The 24406-nt window shown below is 36.0% G+C and overlaps 1 protein-coding gene across 1 annotated transcript in view; it reads left to right on the top strand.

Moving 5' to 3' along the window:
* Window positions 1-1069: 1069 nt before the first annotated feature.
* The window catches only part of LOC105078906 (transmembrane protease serine 11G-like), a 36117-nt gene continuing 12780 nt past the window's right edge, over window positions 1070-24406 (top strand). The window contains exons 1-4 of the mRNA XM_045504701.2: window positions 1070-1457; window positions 19637-19758; window positions 20406-20524; window positions 24016-24083. Of these exons, the coding sequence (XP_045360657.2) occupies window positions 1447-1457; window positions 19637-19758; window positions 20406-20524; window positions 24016-24083 (320 nt within the window). The 5' untranslated portion in view covers window positions 1070-1446. The remainder of the gene's footprint in view (window positions 1458-19636; window positions 19759-20405; window positions 20525-24015; window positions 24084-24406) is intronic.

Raw genomic sequence — 24406 nt, 5'->3', positions numbered from 1 at the left:
AGCCTCGGAGGCTCCCCCTCCTTCCCATTGGCCTCTCCGTTGGAGAGGGGGAGACCCAGTGAATGAGCGCCAGTCCTCCTTTGCGCGTCCCTCCCTGCGGGACCGGTTCCACACTGTTTTGCCTTTTCGTCTCTCTTTTTGTCCTTTCTCCTACCAGATTTTTGGCATCTTTGTCTTTTGAAGAGGACAATGCTCTGTTGGAGTTCCGCAGGTGCTCTGGTTGGCTGGGTGGGTCCGTGGATGTGAGTCTTGGTGTATCTGTGGGAAAGGCTGAGCTACGAGCGTCCTACTACTCCACCATCTTGGCCCCATCTCCCCATGATCATTTATTAATTGTAATTATATGTTTCTGTTTTGCCAAAAACTTCTTTTCAAAAGAAAAGAGAAACTGAAATATGAATTTAAATGTTGATTGTCAAATTGACTAAAGGAAAGATTCACCACATGTTGAATGTCAAAGTGTTTGCAGAGGTGCTGATAAGTGCATTCATTCAAAGACATCACAGTTTCTGGCCTCAAATCTTTCACTATCTAACAGGAGAAACATTTTGAAATTAAGCAAAACTAAAACTAAATGCCTGCTTGAAGGGAAAGCATGGGTCGAGGGTTGTTTGGTTGGTAGGGAAATTAAAAGAAAACATCCAGGAGCAGTTATCTTAGAATGTAGGCTTTCAGAGTCTACGGACCCTGTGTAGTCAGATCCTAACTAAATGACTTGAACCTTTCAGTGAGGTGGATTTTGAATTGAGAACTGCACTACAAAGAAAGGAAACAATATTTTAGGCATGCGGGCAAAGACACAATGAGGAGAAAAGGATCTGATCAACAGAAAAGGAAACTCAAAGACGCTGCTGTAGCTACAAAGGAAAGCGCATGGAGAGTCAGGGAAGCCCTTGAAAGAGGCAATGGCACAAATATGTTTTCATTTTCCCACGTTAAAGCTGGATTCCCCTTTAAGCAGACACAAATGAATTACTGGGCAGACATAATGAGTACACGTACCACCGCAGCAAGAAAAGTGAGTCAAGGAAACCCACTACGGAAATCTCGGATCTTGTTTCACACTTGCCTCTGACAGAAATAAAGGCAGGGCCTTAAGACCAGACTGTACTGACTCAGAACAGAGTGCCATCTCTTGAAAGACAAACAAAAACTGCTCCAAGGGTGTTGCTTAGGTTTTGGGCACAATATTATTTCTCATTTAATTAGCCAGAACCAGGAAATTCTTACTTCCTGCAACAAAGATTCTCAAGTGATTCTTTACCTCAAACCATACTGTTGGTTAAAGTTTACCCATCCCAACTTGTTAAACTAGTTTATTTTAAGTCCTTAAGTATTCTCTCTTTATCCAGTTTCCAAGTCTGAAAGAATGCCCAGGATGCTACTCATTTGACAAGAAATCACAAAGCAGCACAGAGGCAGAAGAGTCTGCATTCTCAACGGCGTATGATGTACCAGTAAGTTTATTATTTTTTACATTTAAAAGACTTGTTTCAGATTTGTGGTTTCCAATTCAGGAAATTATTCTGAATTGTAAATTCAAAAGTTTTTTTCTCTATTGTTGAAGAAAATAACAACAGTAATGTTAATATTCTTATTTCAGGAAACAATGCTAATGATTTTTTATTTAAGATTTGGTAAGTTTAACATGTTGGATTTTAATTGGAATATTTAATGTGAAAATGACATAATCACAGAGAAAGGAGGAAAAACAGAGAGGCTGAGGTAAAATTGTGTAAATTTGTAGGTGTGGAATGATGGAGAAAGTAAGAAGGTGTTTTCTCACCCTCAACTCAGAGTTTAGAATACATAATGCTGTTTCTGATCTTTCTAAATTATGCATTTGATACACTGAAAATGGAAGAAATACATAAGTTGTATAGAAAGTACTGTATTTTAATCCCCATTGTGAAACTGATAAATGTAAGTAAAACTTCAAAAAATAAGAATTTTAATGTCCTTTGAGAAATCATTTGCCTTTTAAAATAAAAAATTAAAGAACAATATAAGAATAATTTGTACATAAGACTATAAAAAGTGAGAAGCAAATACTTCTAAGATTTTTGTTTTTAATGTATTTGGAAGGAAGTCTCTAGAAAATAAATCTTAAATGTTTTTAGCCCCCACTCCCCTGTCTGATCTATTCTGTATTTTTCTACACCTTGAACATTAATTCTTCATATACAAATATGATGTTAATGAGTGCAAGTTGCTCAAGGTAATAAGGGAATTACAAATGTCTTTTCTAATGACTTTTAACTAGAGTTGCACTCTTTTCTTCACTGGTAATAATATAATATTGTATATAAAACTCAATAAAATACACGTGGATTTCTGGATCACAGTCTCCCCCATTAGTTACAATTCCTTATAATCATTCAAAATGTTCCCCTTGAATGACTAGCTCAGGGGCAGACCATTTGACTAAAAATGTTCCCCCTTCTCCCTGCTCACCTTAGAGGCACAAATTAAGGTTTAGGTTGCTAAAAAACAAATTAAACAAAAACAACTTTTCACATTTAATTGATATTACTTCTAGAACTAGCACCCATTAGGATATTCTTTTCAAATGGACAATAATAGAAACAAAATGATAATTACTACTACTATTATTTTTATTTCAAAATATCTCTAATCTGCAGGGTGAAAATGGTGATTCCACACCAATAAAGAGAATTTAGTTAATCTATTTTTTGCTCTTCAGTATCTTTAATAGTCATGCATTTACTCAAGAACTGCTATGTACCAGTCACCATTTTTGGCATTGGAGGGATAGGGATAAATAAACATACAGTTTTAATTCAGTTTCTTTTAAGGCTTATGTAAATGTCAATTCTGGTTAAATGTTATAGCTGGTTAAAGGCAAAATAAATCTACCAGAAAGGTAAGGAGAGAAATGAAAGTGATGTAAAGGGAGAGAGACAGGAAAAATAGACTGAAGTAAAAAGCTGGGAAAGTAAAAGACCTTCATCTGGTCAATAGACTAAGGAACCATTTAGACCTCTCCATTCCTATTACTTTCCATTTTCAAGATTTTCAAAAATTTTCCCTCCAGATCTAACTAAAATCCTTAAAAACTCGATGGTCCCAATCCCTACTCAGATAAATTTTTGCCATATTGCCTTTGGCTTTCTTTGGCTTTGAGGCTCACAGGAATAGTAAGGGATGAGTGTGCTGGGCTGAGTGGAAGAGGTGTTGTTGAAAAGCTATCTCTACTCTCCATGGATAATCCATGCCCCAGTGTAGTTAAGTCTCAGAGGGTTTTCTCCATTTGGAATATACAAATAACCCTTTATTTATTAGTTCTTGTCACCTGTGACTATTATGAAGAAAATATATCATACTTTTTGTTGTGCCTGCCAGTACCAATTAGAATGCCTGGCACATACTATGTTAGTTGAACGATTTAATTGTTCATCAAATTTACTTGGGACTAATTCCCAACTAACAACTCATCAGCTACTGGTTGTTTGGATTTTCCTCATTAACTTAAAATTCACTTACCTAGAATTCATACTACCTTTAAAGACTCTTTTTTACACAGAAATACTTTATTTTTCTAGTAAGCCACTCTGTATTTAGACATAGTGATATATAGAGTTGTAAATATATTTATAATACTTAGTCCTTTTTTTCTTTCTTAAAAGTGAATAACTATGAAACAGATTCCTTGAATTATTGCATTCCTACAATGAGTTTCTAAAAAATTGTACAATTCTCTGCCTCAGAAATATCTTCTTTTTTAAAAAATTGAGATATAATTGACATATATCATTATAGTTTCAAATGTACCATATAATGATTTGACATTAGTATATCTTGTGAAATGTTCACCCCAATGTCACACTGACACCTGTTATCATACCTAGTTACAAATTTGTTTCCTTGTGATGGAAATTTTAAGATTTACTCCCTTTGCAATTTTCAAATATACAATGCAGTATTATTAACTGAAACCATCATGCTGTACATTACAACCCCATGACTTATTTACTTTATAACTGTAAGTTTGTACCTTTTGACCCCTTTACCCATTTTGCCCATCTCTTACCCCAACCTCTGGTAACCACCAAGAGTCTCTTCTTGTAATAACACCCATTAGTGGATTTTAAGTTATTTCCCACATTAATTGTTAAAATCAAGTTTGGATTTTATAGAAATGGCATAAAAGGACTCTGTCAAGTGAAAGCATGTCACTGTAGAAAACAGTGACTTTAATGACTTTAATTTGAAAAGCAAACCTGTCATTATAATGAGAGGCTTCCCTCAGCTTCTGTAATAGCATCTGAGGCTCTAGGAATTCAGCATTGTGAATGTACTCCTAGGACTGGATGTAAAACAATGAAAAGATAGATGGCCCCCAAACTGAATAAGAGTAATTAATATCTCTGAATAGCATAACTTCAAGTTTATAAATACACTTAAAGCTTTTTCAGAACACATACATATATTAAACATATATACCTAGATGTAAGACATGTATACACGTAGTAAGACTTAAGACACTATGTTTTACCTATGATTAAGTAGTTTACAGGAAAATGCCATGATAAATTGTTTTTAATTTAAGTGGCTTCTATTTTTAAAATTTTTCAATCATGTTAAAATTGATACATTATAAATAACACTGTAATAATGAACATCCTTCTGGCTAGTTTTTGCACATATTCAAAATTATTTCCTTAGGATAAATTATCTTCTGCACTTTCACAATTTCTGGAATGTGCTACATCCAAACATTTTTTTCATTGAATAGTGTCTATATCCCTGGAAAATTGAAATATAGTTCTTTCTTCAGAACACAGAATTTTTTACAGCCTTCTCAAGGGTTTATTGTTGAGGATTTAGTTTTTGTCCTCCTCACTCCTCGATGCCACCCCAGATCATTACTCTCCACACCCTTGTGAACTGTCTTGTTATGTGAAGCTCAAACAATGCTGCTCACCACCCCTTTCCTTCTTCACTACTGTCCTCATAGACCCATGATAATGCCTTCTACTTATTAAAGACTGACACTCGCCTCCCTATCTCATTCTCTTCTCCAAGTCTTACATTTACCCAAGGTAGCCTCAGTTCCCATGTGGTTGACTTCCAATGTTCTCGTCATTTGTTCCCTTAATTATCTCATCTCTGTAATCTTCTCTTGAAATATTACTTTCATGCCCACACCCTAGATTTTGTCATGACTTGCAGTTATTCTCTCTGAATCATAACTTTGGACAACTATCACTATCCTAACCTTCCTTCTTACAGTCTTAGTTACTTCTAATGCATAATGCATCAGCTTTTAAAATTATTATTCATTGGCTCTTCCAATCTATGAATTCTTCATATACTTCAGCTGTCATCTCCACCAAACACACACGCACACACACACACACAGAGTCATCTTTGTTCCTCTTGTGATCCTTAGATTCATCATTCCAACAAATTCAATGTCTTAAATTCCATTTAACTCTCTTGTCCCATATTTCTTTTATCATTCATACCTGGATAAATTCTACAGAGTCTGTAACTATCTGAACAATGGCTCATCTCTGCCCAGACAGACCACTGAGGAACACTACAAATGTGCAGGAAGTGCCAGTTCTTCTGAGCCCTCAGCTCCACGTGCTATTTCTACTACCTTCCTTTAGTCTATATTCCTGTTTTCCACAATGACTATTTTCAACTTCTCCAGCCTCCTCAAACTTTCAATTCTCATCACCTGTCCTCTCATGTTTCTGCTACTTCAAGGAAATAATGTGGTGATCAGTTAGGTGAGAATTCCTTCAACTTCCTGACAACAAAGCAACAAACCTACTTACATCCATTCATACTCTCAAGAGGATGCCTACAGTTTGTTCAAGTTCTCCAATCTATTAGGTTGAACCATATGAAAATGTATATGACCACTTTGTCCTACACAAATAGTACACAAATATGTGTGAACTTAATAGTTTAGGATTTATGATCCTTCAGATATGCTCTCAACTCACAACTTCAGGACCTCTACTGGCTAGTTACACCATTGTAAGTATACTCAAAACTTACCCACTCATAAGGAAAAATGTTCATCAACCCCATACACCTTGATAACTTGTCTCTTTTCCTATCCATAATCTAATTCATGAAAAAAAATGCTGATATCCACTGTCTCAGCTTCTCAGTTTCAATTATTCTCCAAACCCCTGATGTTTGGTTTATAACTCCACTATTCTGTTCCTTTACCTGTCATGGTCATCGTGATTCACTACTGCTTAATCTAATGGATATTCTAAATTTTTAAATCATATTTGATTTCCAAACACCATTTGACACTGTGGATCAATCTCTCCTTGAATATCTTTCATCCTTTGTTTTCATATCATACTCATTTTCCTCCTTATTTCCTCTGTGGTTTTCAGGCTTCTTCATTTTTTGTCTATCTCTTAAAGGTTAGCCTTCTTTAGGATCATTCTCTGAGTCTTCTACTATTTCAACTAAAAAATATTCTTGAGCATCTACCACATTCCATGTGCTGAAAATACAATGATGAATTTGACAAAGTCTTGGCATTTTAAAGTGGTAAAGTAAAATTGCCAGATTGAAAGGAATGCATATTTAATGGAATATTCATGGTAAGTTAACCTACTCCTTTTCATATTTGTAACATATAACTTCCAATTTGTCATCTGACTTTTATTTATGAAAAGTTGATACATAGAAGATTTGATGCTATTGTTAGCTTGCCTTCCTTTTTAAAGTAGTCAAATTATTTAGTTTTTCCCTTTGTAATTTGTGCCTCTATATGTCATTTTTAGGAAATGGAGCTGTCATTCATAAATATGATGACAAAGAGTCAAAATAAGCCAAGATCATGAGGAATTAACTTGTCTAATCTCCTAGCTCCAAGAAGTTTATAAGCAAAGGCAATAAATAACTCAAAACAGTGAAAACTATATACTTCATATAAGTAAGGCAGTTTTTAAAAGGAGAGTTCTCCTCCTCATGTGATGTTTAAATAGGATAAATTTATTTTAGTTTTTTTGAAGAGTGTTGATAAAATACAATACTTAAGTTTCCCTATAGGAATAAATAATGTACAATGATTATTTTATAGACTTATAAAAGAATATTTTGTAGCCTGAAAGTACTATTGCCTAATCCATCCACAATGAATCTTGTTTCACAAATTGACAACACAGGCTATATTCTTCTTGCCAGTTCATTAGTCATCTAAGGAGAAATGCCTTCCAAATTTCCTAGGTATTGACATATTACTGAGCTAAAATGTAATCTCAATTTTCATGTTTGGTAAATGAACTCGACAGAAAACTTCAAATCATACTTAGGGATGATAGAGAGTAAATACAGAGAAAATTTTTTACGCCAACCAAGTAACAGTAAGATGAGCTCAGTGCTATTTCAACAATAACATAAAAAGGTACTCAAGTATTACTAAAGACAAGACTTGTAACTGAGCACGCGGTAGACGCACAAAGGAAACATGATCTCTGGTAAGTGGAAGAAAGAAAACAGTAAGTAGTAACAAATAGGATACAATTTAGAATTTAATCAATATTTAGCACAGGTATAATCAATGTACTTTAGCAGCATTATCTAAAAGATCAGTACTCACATTGCTAGCAATGTATGAGATGACTTTAGGTAGGATTTATTTTATATTAGAGAATATTTTATATTAGAGGTATATTAGAGAAGGTAAACTACTATATCAAACTCAGTATTTGGTAGGTATCATTGCTTAGGGGTTGGCTATCTTAAAATACGAGTCCATTTTAAAAATTTAAGGAAATCAATTTAGGGGTATTAGTGTTTATGGCAAAAATTGTGGTGATTGAAGCTGAAATTTGTAAAAAAAAAAAAAACTTTAACAATTCAAAGAAAGAACAGTTAATTTCAAGCAGGACAGAAAATCAACACTTAAAATAGAGCATTTGGATGAGGTCTCAGAGATAAGTATATTTTTTATAAGTAGGGAAACAGGTCAAGGCAATTCTAGGCTGGGATTATTAGACTAAGAATGTAGAATGCCTCCTTAGTTAATGTAATAGGTGTTTTGTTCTCTTTTGTTTTGTTTTTGAGTAGGCTGATAGCCTCAAGAAGAATGCAAAACACAAGCCCCTCTTTTTAGAACAAATGCTTATTTTATCGGTTTATTATAGAGGGTATTTACATGCTTCAGCAGTCATAAAAAATGTATCACAAAAAGGCAGGAAAAAATTCTACGAATAATTTGATTTTTAAATTTCAATGTTGCTATTGCTATTGTCACTTTTTTTTTTTTCCTGGAGAAAAGATGTTTACACTGCACTAAAAAAAATTAAGTTTTCCTTTGTTTTTTGGTGGGATTTGCTCAAGTGTGATGTTTTTGTTTTTGTTTTTTTTACTTTTTTTATTGAGTAATAGTTATTTTTAAATGTTGTGTCAAATTCTAGTGTAGAGCACAATTTTTCAGTCATACATGAACATATATATATTCATTGTCACATTTTTTTCTCCATGAGCTACCACAAGATCTTGTATATTTTTCCCTGTGCTATACAGTATAATCTTGTTTATCTATTCTGCATTTTAAAATCCTAGTCTGTCCCTTCCCTCCCCCTGCCCCCTTGGCAGCCACAAGTTTGTATTCTATGTGTGAGTCTGTTTTTGTTTTGTATTTCTGTTTTTTGGGTTTTTTTAGATTCCTCATATAAGCAATCTCATACGGTATTTTTATTTCTCTTTCTGGCTTACTTCACTTAGAGTGACATTCTCTAGGAACATCCATGTTGCTGTAAATGGCGTTATGTTGTCAGTTTTTGTGGCTGAATAGTATTCCATCGTATAGATATACCACCTCTTCTTTATGCAGTTGTCTGTTGACGGACATCTAGGCTGCTTCCATGTATTGGCTGTTGTAAATAGTGCTGCTATGAACATTGGGGTGCAGGTGTCATTTTGAAGTAGGGTTCCTTCTGGATATATGCCCAGGAGTGGGATTCCTGGGTCATATGGTAAGTCTATTCCTAGTCTTTTGAGGAATCTCCATACTGTTTTCCACAGTGGCTTTCCTTGCTTCCCTATCCCACTCTTAATGACTTAGATGCCTTCTTTTACAATTTTGTGTTTATTTTATTTGTAAATCATGAGTTACCACTTTTCCAGTTATGAGTTTCTCATTTCTGTAGCATCCTGCTGCTTTTCTATTTAGAATAGCCCTTTCAATATTTCTTTTAGCATGGGTTTAGTGTTGCTAAACTCTTTTAGTTTTTGTTTGTCTGTGAAATTCTTTATCTCTCCTTCTATCCTAAAGGATAGCCTTGCTGGATAAAGTATCCTAGGCTGCATCTTTTTTTCATTCAGGACTTTGAATATATCTTGCCACTCCCTTCTGGCCTGTAGTGTTTGTGTAGAGAAATCAGCTGAGAGCCTTATGGGGGTTCCCTTGTAACTCACTCTTTGCTTTTCTCTTGCTGCCTTTAGGATCATTTCTTTATCCTTGACTCTGGCCATCTTGATTATGGTATGTCTTGGTGTGGGTCTGTTTTGGTTCTTCCTGTCTGGGACCCTCTGAGCCTCCTGTACTTGGATATCTGATTCCTTTAGGTTTGGGAAGTTTTCAGTCATGATTTCTCCCAATACCTTTTCAATCCCCTTTGATCTTTCTTCCCCTTCTGGAACCCCTATTATACATAGATTGGTATGCTTTATATTATCCCATAAGTCCCTTATATTGTTTTCATTGTTTTTTATTTATCTTGCAGTTGTTCTGATTGGGTGCTTTATATTGTCTTGTCTTCTAGGTAACTAATTCGTTCTTCTGCATCATCTAGCCTGCTTTGTACAGCCTTTAGGTCAGATCTCATCTTCAGCAAATGAGTTTACTAATTCTACTTGGTTCTTCTTTATAGCTTCTATTTCATTTTTGACATATTTTATATCTCTAAACACTATTTCTTTTAGTTCCTGCACTACTTTGATCACTCCTTTTTTGAAATCTTGATCTAGTAGGCCATCAGTGTCTATTTCCTTGATTGTGCTTTCAGGGGATTTCTCTTGATCTTTTAATTGGGAGTGGTTCCTCTGCTTCTTCATATTGCTCATATTTCTCTGGCACTGTGGCTTAAGGAGTATCAGTTATCTAATTCTTCTGGAGACAGTGTGCTCTTAATGATTTTATTGAGAGGTCTTTGTGTCTTTGCCCTGTTTTGTGAACTCAGCTTGCTGTTTCCAGAGGCCCTCTGTTGGTGCCCTCGTCTCTGCTGCTCCCAGTGGCTGTCAGCTAGCAGACTGCGCCCCGTCCTAACACTAGGTCAGGAGCTGAGCTCTTACCCGATGGGTGGGCGGGTCACTCCCCCTCCTGATGCCACAGTCAGATGCTGTGCACAGGGGGAGGCAGGTGGGAGGATTGCACCCCCTCCCAGCACCATGGTCAGGTGCTGCATTCCTACCAAGAAGGCATGTGGCCGCCTGCCCTCTCCCAGCGCTGGGTGCTCCGCTGCCCTACGCAGCTGCCTGCTCCACCTCGGGTCAGCACTCCGAAGGCGGGCTCAGGGAAGATCACGGAACAACCCCGCCCCTGCTCCATGCCAAATCTCAGCTCCTTGTTTGTCTTGGCAGTGCAAGTTCTCTGAGGTGCCAAGGCAGAAAGATCCTATCTGCCTCAGGCTGTGAACAAGTCTCAGTCCTGCCTAGGTTGCAGAGCCCCCGGGTGCAGATTAAGGTCTCGGCCCCACCCCCACCCCCACCCAGGCCCTGCGCACAGGAGGAGATGGCGACTGTGGCTGCACCCTGCCTCTCTTCTTGCGAGAAGCGTCAGTAATGGCGCAGGTCTGAGGAGACAAAGTCTACGACGTCCCTCCCCCCCAGGGCACACCAGCCATGTTGCTTTGCTTTTTTGCAATTTATGGGGGACTGAGGTTGTTCTGCTCTGTATCCCCTCCCAGCCGCAGTGCGCAGCACCCTGCAGTCCCCCAGGGCTGCCTCAGTGCAGCCACCCCAGTCCTCCGTCTGGCTCGGGTGGCCTGTCCGGCCCCAGCTGCCAGCTTGCGTCTCGGGCTGGGTGTCGTTTAACTCAGTTCTGTCGCTCAAGGGGTGCTCAGGGCAGATCTGAATCTCAGAGGTTCCCTCTCTGTCCTGCTGCCCTCTCATTTTAAGAGGAGACACCCAGCAAATGAGCACAAGTCCTCCTTTATCACTCCCTCCCCGCAGGACTGGTCCCGCACTGTATTGCTTTTTCTTCTTTTTTCCTTTTCTCCTACCAGATTTTTGGCGTCTTTGTCTTTCAAAAGGGCAATGTTCTGTCAGAGTTCGGCAGGTGCTCTGGTTGGCTGAGTAATTCTGTAAATGTGAGTTTTGGTGTATTTGTGGGAGAGGGTGAGCTACGAGCGTCCTTATACTCCACCATCTTGCTTCTCCTCTGCTACTGTCATTTGTAATAATTACTGCAATTAAATATTGTTTTGGCAATAACTACCTGAATTTATCAATTCTTTCAAGTTTATACAAGTGAAATCTTCTATAATTCTTGCAATTCAAGCTAAAATACCAACTCTCCGGTAAAATGTCCATGTCTTCTCTGGAAATTCTCTCCTTTATTAAAAACTAGTAAGTTAAAATCCAGATTACTGAAATGCTTGCAATACAAGATAAAGTTTAGAGCACATATCATGGAAAAAAAAAAACTGGGTTTGGGGCCAAGTCTGATAACGGTAACAACAAGTGAGCGCTTGCTATCTCTTTTATTCTTAGAATATCTCTGTAGGGATCATCTGTATTTTACAGATTAATAAACTCAGCCTCTAATAGATGAGATGCAAAGTCATTCTGCCTGAAAACAACCAGGCCCTTTCCACCATACATGCCACCTCTCTTCAGACTGCTGCGCCCAAAGCAACCTCTTAAAGAAAAAAGTAACGTGAGAGAAATACTCTTATTTTCTGTTGAAGACTATGTGAGATAAACAGGATTGCTAGAAGAAGTGAAATATCATGTAAATGCATAAAATATTATATAACTTTGTCTTCAAATATCTTTTTAAAAGCCTGACCCATAATAGTGAACAATGCATGCATTAAGATGCAATCCAATAAACAGGTAACTTATCAGCTTCTTTCTTGCCCATGAGATAACAGTAACCTAGAGAAAACTTTATTATTGTATGATAGATCACATAAAAACCAGATTATACAGGTGAGTGGGATACTGAGAAAACCATCTGGGAAATTAAGAGAAAGTGGGAAACTCTTCTCTTAATTATCTAGGTAATTGTCTTAATTCTTGATTTCCTTTTCTCAGACTGATTCTGACAAATTGTAGAAGGATATGCCTAGAACCCCATCTTTTTGCTCTATATCCTATACTCCCTTCACTTAAATTTTATTGTCTATGCAGAAAACACAACAATGCAGTTCAATGAATTAACCAGAATTTATTGCCCACTTTGGGCCAAACACTGTGTCAAACATTCCTGTTGTTACAGGAAGAAAGGCAGAGAAGACAGGCATAGAATTGACATAGAAAAGGCACAACTGGGGTGGGAGATGGGTTAGTGGGAGCTTATGGATGCTCTCTTCTGATTATTTCTTTCTCAGTAAAATGAGATGAAGGCCATCAGCTGAGGGTGAGGATGAAGGAAGAGTTATTGGAGATTTGAGAAGAGAAAGTATGAAACAATTGTTTCTCACACTAGAAGAAAGAGAGAGGAACTAAATTAGTAAGATCGCCAGGAAGCACTGAGGGCTAACTAGATGTTAGTGATCCTGTGTTTAAAATGAGACTCATAAGCATGTTGAGCATTTTTTCCCAGCCACATTTATGTAAATGCAAAGTAGTTAGAAAGTTGTATTTAACCAGGGTTGGAATTTTGCTACATGATTATGACAAAGTAAGAGAGGACTGCAGGACTGAGGGTGTACACCAGGGAATGAGTCCAATGAGGGACCATAGGATTTATGGTACGTAAGAGGGCAATGCGAACACGAGGGTGTTGGGAGACAGTGAAAAGATAGTAGGCTCAGTCGATTTTAAGTCCCAGTGGGATTGAAGTCAGGGTACTAAGACAGTGAGCTCGAAGGATAAGTGGTGGAAGTTGAAGAGTTAGATGATTAAAATTTAGATCATGGAGAAATTGAAGCTCTTGGTAATGGCTAGATACAGAGCCTGAGTATGAGAGTGGGCAGCTGAGGCAGAGAGAAGGACAAGGTCATTGGCACAAATAGCCAGAACAGAAAATAGAATGTGAACAATACAACAAAATAGACAGCAACAAAGCTGTATAGGAGACTTCAAGAGAGTTGCTAACTGGGGTGGGACTGTGAAAGGAATTAACCTTTAAAGGAAGGAAAAGGCATTAGAGCAGAGCACTGAAAGGTTTCCAGAAATGGAAAATCTAGCTGCTGGGGAAAAGGAGGTTAAAAATACAGAGGAAGAGAGGACATTTTAGGCAGAGGAGATGTTGTGAGCAAAACAGGGGTGGCTGGACGTAAGGAACAGAATAGCACATGTGAAGGGAAGAGAACTCAAAAGTTAGACACAGCAAATGGAGGACTTTTCTTTTAAAATGTAAATTAAAATAGATAAACAACAAGGACCTACTGTAGGGCACAGGGAACTACATTCAATTTCCTGTAATTAGCTGTAATGGAAAAGAATCTGAAAAATATACATGTGTGTATGTATATTTATAAGTGAATTGCTTTGCTATACACTTGAAACTAACACTGTTAATCAACTACACTTCAAAAAAATAAGAATATAAAAAAATGTAAGTTATATCACATCCTTTCCACATTTAAAATTGTCCAGTGGGTTCATATAGCCCTTAGAATTGTAACACCTTGCCGTGGTCTTCAGACCCTATGATTTGGTCCTTGCTTGTCTCTGGCTAAATTTTCTCTACTTTTCCCTGGACCTGCTGTGATCCAGCACATTGGCTTCGTTTCTTTCATGAACTCAGCAAATTCACTCCTGTCCCAGCTCTAGGAATCTCGTGACACCTGGTTGCTCTTTCCCCAATTCTTCTGGAAGATGTTTCCTCACTATTCATCTCTCAGCTCAAATAGCATCTCTCAGGGGACAACTCCTTGTTACCCAATTAAGCAATCTCTTCCCCCGGCCTCCAGTCATACTCTGTTCATTAATGTGTTTTACTTTCATGAGTTGAAACTTACTCTTCAGCTTGTTTATTTTCATTTCCCTTCCACTAGTCTGTGAGCTCCATGAAAGCAGGAAACTTGTCTGTCTTGTTCACCATGGTTTTTCCAACAACAGAATCAGTTTTTAGCATATAATAGGATCTCTATAAATATTTATTGAATGAACAAGTGAATGAATACCAATCTAAAGTGTTTACAGTCTATGTAATAATAAATATCTGAAAGTGTTTGCACATTATCAGAACTGTATATTTAGAAGATAAATTCTGGCTGCAAAATTGTAGAATGTGTTTGAAGGGAAGTTATCATAGGAGATAAAGAGATCTATTAATGGCTACTATTATTGTCCAGATAAAATACATTGAATGCTTGAGGTAGAATGGTATTAGGGAAATGCAAAGAAGGTACAAACAGGAGAGACAATTCTAAGGTAGACTGATTAGGTGAAAGAGCTATGGAGAAGGAGATACTCATGATTTCAAGGTTCAGAGAGTGGGTAATCTAAAAAAATCTGAATAATCTTATTAATACATATATTTGGGTTTTTTTTTAAGTAAAAGGAGGTAAAAGGAGAGGGGAATAAGAAATAAATGACTAAACTGGAAAGAAAGTGATAGAACAAGACGGGCAGAGGAAACAAGTAGAAGGAAGAAAAGAGACAAAAACCACTATGGGACAGCAAAGAAAAGATCACTGAAGATGTGGAAAATTATATTTTTTTGTATTATAACTTTTTTTGATTTGTAGATAATACATTAGCTTGTGTTTTAATGTTCAAAGAAGCCCTGCCTCCCTGTGGAACTCAAAATTTGTTGTTAAATAGCAGTGGGAAGAGACATGATTATAAATAAATGATGCTTAAATGAAAACATTAGCAAGAAGGAAAATATACTAACAAAACTGAAATAGTATTAGCCAAAGTGGGTGGAAAGTACTGCTCTGGTCAGTTATTTTCGACAGCCCAGGTCAATGGTATATGCATTCTTTTGGATCCTCATCAGGTATTAATTACCTCAGTACTCTAAAATCCCCTTCAAGGAACAACTTTTCCACAGAATTTCACCATGTAAATTTGCATTAATGAGCAGAGCTCTGAAGAGTAGCACTCTTTGACCTTTATTCCCTTTTGAACTATTATCAACTAAAACAAGTTATTTTAATTATATTCTAATTATGACATCCATCAACTTTTCATTTATGAAACATTATGTCATTCTTATTTGCCTAATGTGGGGTTATGGAAACAAGACACACAGCTTGTCAGAACACGAAACATAAAAAGGAAGCACAGATCTTCATTTAATCTTTTGCACAACTTTTAATATTTCTACCTACATCACAGATTTAATGAAAGTCTCATCGAATTTGGTGGTACAATTAAAAAATGATCATCATCATCATTGCTAAGCCACTGTTATTATGAATAATGACATCACCGTTTCCTGATATGTGCATATCAACTTTCTTCTCAAGTTGTGCTGTCTTCTTTAAGCAAAGAATTAAAATCCCCAGCTAGATGATTCACCCATCTTGTCTTGACTTAAGTTTTGCCATACCCATTATTTTTGTCCAGTAATTCTTTCCCCATGGATGCTCTAAAATGTGCTCACCACATAATGCCTACTTCTGAATCCTGTGATTACTCTTGAAGGTTCTGGTGTCCTCCCTTTCTCCAACCGTGGAATTTTTTTTTTTCAATCTGCTGGAACTCTCCATGGGGATAAGCAGGGCTTTGCTAGGCTCCCAAGCTTCTTCCCTATCTCTGTGTAGTTTGTGCCAGTGTTGCCACTCAGATTCTCAGGTTGTGGACACCGGTTCTCACCTCTTTCTTTCATGTGCAGTATGTCCACCATCCAGCACACACTTTCCACCAGCTCACTCCATCTATGTAAAAACTCCTTGCTATCCTTTATCAGCTGTTTTTGATAATATAGATAGTAAAATAACAAAAATTCCTAAGTCCTCACCATGTTTTATTTACTGTTCTAAGTGTCCTTCCATGTGATTCATTTAATCTTTTCAACAAATTCCACAAGGTTGGTATTGTTACCCCCATTTTACCAACAAGGAAGCTGAGGCACAAAGAAGTTGAATGATTGCCCAAAGTCCTGCAGTGGGGAGTTGGGATAAGAACTCAGTTGGGCTGGCTGCAGAACCCACACTCTTAACCACCATGCTGAGCAACTTCTTTTGGAGACCATGAGCCCTTCAAATCATATGGCCATTGCTGTGGCAGAAAGAAATTACCTTATTCCTCATCTTTGAATCATCGAGTGACAATATTTTAATTAAATAAAGCATTTAGAAAAAACTCCAGGAAAAATAAAAGATGTTAGGGGAAAGAACTTGAAGATGTACCTTGGTCAAATATTGTAACATTGAAAGAAAATGGCTGACACTGAAAAGAGCAGAAAGAGTTCTTTCCAGTCTGCTGCACTTTGGTTCAATAATCCCCTAAGAGAGAGTCTGGATCATGAGCCACTTGGAATTTAAATGAAGGTAGGGGAGGGATTAAAAGGATGACATTTTTCAAAAACACTTTGACTCTTTGTGAATGGTTTTCCTGACTGACTTGTTGAATAGGTAGTTTTTGTTGCTGCTCTTCTTCACTTTGGCATGAACATTTCAAAGGTGAGGTCACTTATATTTTTCTTTTATTTGAATGCCATAGGCTTCTCTAAGGCTGGATATTCCTATCCTACAGTGAACCTGTTTATACTCATCTTGTTGGGATAGTTTGACCAAAATTAAATTCTCTCAATCAGAAGGATTAGGGGGAGGGAGAATTCAGGAAGGAAAGAGGGAAGAATTGTCCTTTAGAGATTTTTAAGTACAAAATTTATAATTATATTTTGATTCCGTAAAAATGCTTTATTTCTCCTCCTGCTGTTTTTGAAGCAATTCATCTCTAGCAAAACTCTCTGCTAAAAACAGCTTTTGTGTTGCAAATACCTTATACCACATTACTCTAATTAATAGACAAATATTTACCAAGGACATATGAGGTATAAACTCCACCAGTACGGAACAATCATTGAAATTAGTCATTGAAATTAATCACTGGTTAAGTTAAACTTAGGTGAGCACTAAAATAAATCAGGGAGCAAAAGTTATTTTCATTTTTTAAAAAACATCTAGGAATAAATATTTTAGGGCATGTCTGCAGGGTTAAGGAAATGAACTCAAACAATTTCTCTTTTATGGCCTATCCATAAAATGGTAATTTAGTCACAGTGATGTTTCTGGAGTTAGAAGTGGAATAGCTGAACAGAAAACCATATCCTTTTGATGATGAAAATTTTGTTGCAAAACTAGCTCCCTCTTTAAGAATGCTCTTCTGTACCTGATACAGAGTGGAGGACAGTGAGATGATGGGTCCAGCATATTCAAGCTTTAAAGAATTATTATTTTTCAGCCATTATTTCCTCCAAAAAGAAATCATTAATCCTCTGAAATTCTCTTAGAAATTTTCTTCAAATCTGGCGGCAATTTTTGTACACTGTGCTCCTCCTTTAAAAGACTCTAAGTTCCTTGAGAGGAAGGCTTATTGAAGACCCTCCTTTATGTTCCTCTGTGTTTCGTACATAGTAATGATCAATAAATATCTACCGAGTTAACTATTACTCTGCATTAAATTCACTTCTATTCTCATTCATAAACTCTACTTCCTCAAATAACGTCCTTGAGAAATCCTTGTCCTTGTCCTTGTGTTTGTATATGCTGTTCCCACTGCCTGACAATTCCTCCTCTTCAGCCTTCAAGGCCCAGTTCGAAGGACAGCTTCTCTAAGGCAAAACCATTTGTACCTACTCATCCCCCCATAGCATACTGGGTATAATTCCATTATGACATCTATCATTTGTATTACAGTAGTTACTTAATATGTCTCTAGATTGTACGCCTTGAAGGTGGGAGACTACATCTTATTCATCTTTGAATCTTGAGCAGAAAGTGGCACACAGAAGAAACTCCTAAATTTCAACTGAATGAGTTCATGACTGCCCATGATCTTCTATTAATACAGGTGATAAATATGTTCACCAGCTCTTGTCTATGCCCCAGCAGGATCTCAGCTCTTCTAATGAAACTTCAGATGTTTGCTGATTGTGATACTCTTGTCATGCCACCAACCAAAGAGTAGCAAGCCAGAGTAACTTTAGATCCTTCCAGAAACACAGCAGAACTCAGAATTGGTGCTACCTGAGATACTTAAGGTTGATAGTTCTGGAGTGGGGAAACTGCCTTTAGCTTCTTTTCTCAGATACAGATGCATCCCTACTCCTTTCAGATCATTGATACCCAAAGGCACACCTCAGTTAATATCTTTAATTTTTTAAGAAGGATCTATTTTCCACTTTGGCAGTACTAGATACCAATCCCAGAAAAGGCAATTCCTTCTTCTTCTCTTCCATGTCTAATTTTTAACTGAACAAGAGCCAGTACCTTTAACTTTCAGAAGCATAATCCCATTCAGCTCTCCCGTGGATCAGATCCTCCTAGACAATCCATGTCAGTCTCACCTCTGTCACTGTTTAGACTTGGTCTCTAGACTGTGGGCCCTGACATGAGGATGGAGACAGAGCTTTGCCACATCTCCTTGCTTTCAAAAAGTTTTCCTAAATACCATTTACAATATCACTTTCATGTTTTTTTGCTATGTTTGCATACTACTGATACTACTAGTCTTAATATTTTTCTTTAAGTTGATTCATTATTTACTCAAATAAACATGGCTTTGCCCTGTGCAATATTACCTATAAAAGTCACAAGTTTAAAATCTTATAACCTTATGAAACGATACTTGTTATATCGCATCAGTGGGTCTCATGTCGCAGAGTTCCTGAGTCCAGAGTCCTGAGCTATCACTACTTATTTGTTCATTATATGAATGAGCTCTTCTTGGTTTGTGTATTATTTCTTCCATATAGTTCTCTATTTCCTATTCTTCAACCTGCTGTATTTTAGATGTTCTTCATACGCCTTACAGACTACATGTCCTATAAATCGGGATGATGGATATAAGAAGTATGAAAAGAGCCCCAAAGCCCAAGTCCTAGTTCCAGCTCCTCCACTATTCAACTCTGAGGTTTTAGTAATCACTCTGAGCCACTGCCTGTTCAAGCTAGAATGAGGAGTGTCCCAGATGCCCTCACTCTTTGAGGCTATGATCTGAAGCACATGAACCAAATATATGGCATTAGTTCATTTACAAAGACAAAAACATTTCAGAAAATATTTCACAAAAATATATCTAGTATAATGGACCAGGAAACATAGGAAATAGTACCCAACTGTAGTGTAATTCTGACTTTTAAAATCAAAATATAAAGTAAAATCTTAATGAGATTTTTGACAGTATTTTGTTCTAATTTTTATAGAAAAATATACTTAAACGTCACTAAATGCAATAAGGGCTAACTAAAAATTTGGGGGAAAAAAACTTATACCAAAACTATGTGAAACAAATTCTAGTGTTTAAGTTTTGCTTTTAATACACAACTCTTTCTCAAAAGGCCATCAATACGGGACAGAAGAAGTTGTTCATTGAAACCATGGACGATTGCCCTTATTATCACAGTTGCTGTGCTGGTTCTAGCAATAATCATCGGGCTGCTTGTTTATTATTTGGCATTTGGTAAGACTCCATCTCACTGTATTATTTTGAAAATTTGAAGATCTAGTCAATTTATTTCAAAACCTTAATATGACAGAAAACCTTTATAATATTTTTAAATGCAATTTTCATTGCAATAATAATTTGCATATGTATACACACTTTGTATAATTCAATTTTCACATAAATTTGTCTACATTTGGGAAATGATAATTCTTTATGCATAAAAATTACTTCTAGCATTTTAAAATTTGACTTGGGTCCCATAATATTATCTCTTGAACAATGCAATAGATTCACATCATATGTTATTATATGGTTTAATAATACTGAATGTACCAAAAGTAAAAATACTGTTTTAGTAGCAATTCTAACTTTGAGGTCAACTTGTGGGAATATAATACATTCTATTATTATTACTTAATTAACAACTTAAATTTATGAATTATCACTAACAGGTGATAATTGTGTCAGGCCGTAACTGACAACCATGTGACTATGAGAATGTGTGATCTTCACAAAGGATTCGAAGGAGGTGTTGGCCACAGCTGTTAAGTATTTAATTCCCAGTAGTTTAGCAATTATAGGAGTTTTTTGTATGTCATCCCTTCTGATATTTATACAACTCATACTAAAGAGAAACCATCCACTTTTGTTCTCCCTTCCAGATCAGAAGTTTCACTATTACCAAGCCTCCTTTCAGATTCCCAGTATTGAATATGATCCTGATATTTCAGTAGAACACTCAAAAATTAGGACAGACCTGAAACAAAAAATCAATAATGAGGTAAGCCTGAGCTTTGCTGGCATCATTCCTACACTGACAATACTATTGTGAAAAAGGAGTTTAAAATAAAATAAGAGGCAATGTGAGAACCCATCAAACTGCACCTATGTTAGGGTTGCCAGACAAATATAAATGCCTAGTTAAATTTTAATTTCCTGAAAATATTCTTCATGCAATATTTTAAACATGCTTATACTAAAAAATAATTCTTTTTTATCTGAAATTAAAACTTCACTATTTTTATTTGCTAATACTGACAATTCTAGTCAACATTTTCTCAGGAAAATTGGAAAAATACATTAACAAAGGATAACTGCACCATAGACTGAACAAGGCCAACAGAAAAATAGCTCAAATATCAAAAAAAAAAATTAGAGTTATCTAGAAACATAACAATCATTCAGGCACAAACAACATTACCACATATCATATATTAAGCACCTACTGTGTGTATGACCTAATGTGTGTAAGACCTGATACATTTCCTATTAGGCAACTTATATTGAACATTCATTCCTGAAAATATCCCACCAAAACACACAGACTAGCTTTTTAGTTGTATACACAGCTTCTACTGAGCCTAGCATGGACCAAGGATGAAGGATCATTTTTATCAGGTTCAGAAATATTTCTTTAGCCATTTTTCAACCCAATACCAGAAGCGGATGAAATGAGTTGAAGGATGCAACTGAGTGGGATTGGCATGACTTCAAAAATACATCTTCAGGAAATTTTGATTAGGGGGAAAAAATCAGAGCAGGATAAAAAATATTTTGTTTCAGGAAGCAATACACTGAATTAGAGACAGTCAAAGCTTTGAAGTCAGAACATCTAGGGTCATATCCCAATTTTACCCTTTGTCAGCTTATCAACTTTGGGAAAGCTATTTAACCCCTCAAAATTTTTACTATAAAATAGGGATAATTTCATCCACTTTCCTGAGTTATTCTGAAGATTAGTTAATATTGTGAATAAAAAGCATTAGGGGGGAGGGTATAGTTCAGTGGTAGAGTGCCTGCTTATCATGAACAAGGTCCTGGGTTCAGTCCCCAATACCTCCATTAAAAACAAACAAACAAACCTAATTACCCCCAAAAAATAAAGTTAAAGTAATACAAAGTATGAAAAATTATGTCTAAATAAACGTTAGCATCTGTTTCCTTTACTTTCTGAGAACTTTTCATACACCTCTCCTGGAGCACTTAACACTTTGTTACATCATTTTATTTTCTCTGTCTATGTCCATCTGGATTGTGAAGGGATAAGTCTACTTATTCTTGTGCCTGTCACAGTGTGTGCCACATGGTGGGGCCATAAAATACTTACTAGGAGATGACTAGCAAATGAATGCCCACTTCATTAGTATTGGTCCTGTCCTCTAGAGTATAAGTGGAAACAGCATAAAGAAGGGAAGTAGATTAATTTGGATCAGGAGTTGGCCAGTTGTTTCTTTAACGCTAAACAGTAAATAGTTTCAGCTTTGCAGGCCAACTGGTCTCTCTGCAATTACTTAAATCTGTCAGTGTCATGCAACAGCAGCCACAGACAACATGGCAACAATCTCTGTGGTCTAATAAAACTTTATGATGGACACAGAGTTGAATTTTGTAAAATTTTTAGATGTCACAAAGTATCATTCTTCTTTGGATTTTTTTCAACTATTAAAAATTGTGAGATGATAAGCCATACAAAAACAAGTGGCTGCCTGGATCTGCCCTACAGGCTATAATTTGGTGACCCCTGATTTACACTGTAAGTTATAGTTTTAGCAAGCATTTTCCCAGAAGAAGCAATTAAAGCCAATACCTAAAATGAATTTTAGAGACTTCTTATGGAGTTCAATAATCTAGACTTTATATGCTCACTTGCCATGGATAATGCATAGTTCAAAAAGCTGTGTTTTAAGGGGAAACAACAATAAAACATAAAATTGGAAAGAGAATGGAAGGCAAGCAGAAAACATAATAATATATGTAGAATATGAAATATAAATATTATATATAAGTATATATAAATGTATGTAGGAAATCTGGAAGTACATATGCCAAAAATGTAAATAGAAGATTCCCTATACCATGATTTTGAAATGATTTGAAGGCTTTTCATCATATTTTGTTGTATTGCTTGCCTTTTTTTTAAATTGAAGTATAGTCAGTTATAATGTGTCAATTTCTGGGGTACAGCATAATGTCCCAGTCATACATATATATACATATATTCATTTTCATATTCTTTTTCAGTAAAGGTTATTACACAATATTGAATATAGTTCCCTGTGCTATACAGAAGAAACTTGTTTTTTACCTATTTTTATGTTTAGTGGCTAGCATTTGCAAATCTTGAACTCCCAAATTTATCCCTTCCCATTCCTTTTCCCCCAGTAACCATAAGATTGTTTACTATTTCTGTGAGTCTGTTTCTGTTTCATAGATGAGTTCTTTAAAGTTCTTGTTTGCTTTATATAACTTTTTTACAATAAATATGTATGTTTTTTCACATAAATATGCATATATATATATATAAAACTATTGCCTTAAAAAGCAAATGTCCCTTCATAGTCAGAAGAAAAACACATGACCATTCCTTTTTTTAATAAGTATTGATTTCTCAGTAAGTTTATGCTCATCAGCCTATCCAATATGATGTGACAAGGCACTTCACCAGAGAATATTTCACCGGTCGAATCAGAGGAGTCAAAAACACCTGTTCAACATTCACTCACTTTCACAGTTTGGCAGCTCTTCTCTGCTGATTTGTGGAATTAATTATTGAGACTCAGGTTCACATAACGTTTGGCATACGATCAGTCATTCTTCTAAGAAGCCAGCTCAATGAGTCAGTGGTAGTAAATAGGTCTGTAAAACCACAGACTCTGTAATAAGCTGTGGTTTTAATAAGAAATAATTTCTTCTAGGAATTCATACTACAGAGAAATTGTCCCATATAGGAATTCTAAAATGGTATACAAATGGCATATATTGTCTTGTCTTATTTATAAGTAATGATTTAATGCATTTTTCTTGATGACTATATTTATAATAAATATTCATTCATCTTTTCCCCATTTACCACAGGATCCAAACATGGCCTAAAAACTTTTACTAAAGCCTAAAAAACTGATCTTTCAATCATATCCATGAGGTTGATAACTAAGCTTGAATGACAGTGGGTGCTAAGTCCATTCATAGCAAGTTTTCAAAGAAACTCAGTCTCTGCACTGGCTTTTGAAATATACAGCTTAATTCAACTCTTTATATCAACCATCTCTGACCATGTGACAAGCTATTCAACATTCAATTACAGGGATGGCCTTTATGACAACAGGATTATGCCTCAATGAGCTTTTTGGGGATAGCTATAAACAAACTTAGAAGTAAATGCTGTTTGAATCACTGCAAGTTTTATACAAGCATTTTTATGATATATTGAAATGTGTGACATTCATATTTAACAGAGTCCTTTACTGTTGTTTTTTTTTTTCCTTTTCTCAGATAGATAAAATATTTCAAAGATCCAGTTTAAATCATCATTACATCAAGTCTCATGTTGTCAACTTTAGGTAATCACAACTAATTACATTATATGATGAAAGGCGACTTTGTATTATTTAGTTATTCTTCAATTATTTGCTTTGTGAATACCAAGGGCAAAAATAATTTTATACTATCACATTTAATTGTTATTCCTCCTGAATGGAATACCTATAGGGAGAGAGTTTCTTAACTTACGTAGAGATGAAATATATTCTACTGGTTGTCTCTTTAAAGACTTTTGCATTTCAGTTAAAAATTCTTACAATCACTAAAAATTCCTCTCAGTTTTACAAACATTTTTAACAATAAACAGATGTATGCATTTTTTAATCAAGAAAAACATATATAC

Source organism: Camelus bactrianus, chromosome 2 (genome assembly GCF_048773025.1).
Source record: "Camelus bactrianus isolate YW-2024 breed Bactrian camel chromosome 2, ASM4877302v1, whole genome shotgun sequence".
NCBI classification, from domain to species: domain Eukaryota; kingdom Metazoa; phylum Chordata; class Mammalia; order Artiodactyla; family Camelidae; genus Camelus; species Camelus bactrianus.
The sequence above is the reverse complement of the archived record's forward strand: the minus strand, read 5'-3'. Positions and strand labels throughout refer to the sequence as shown.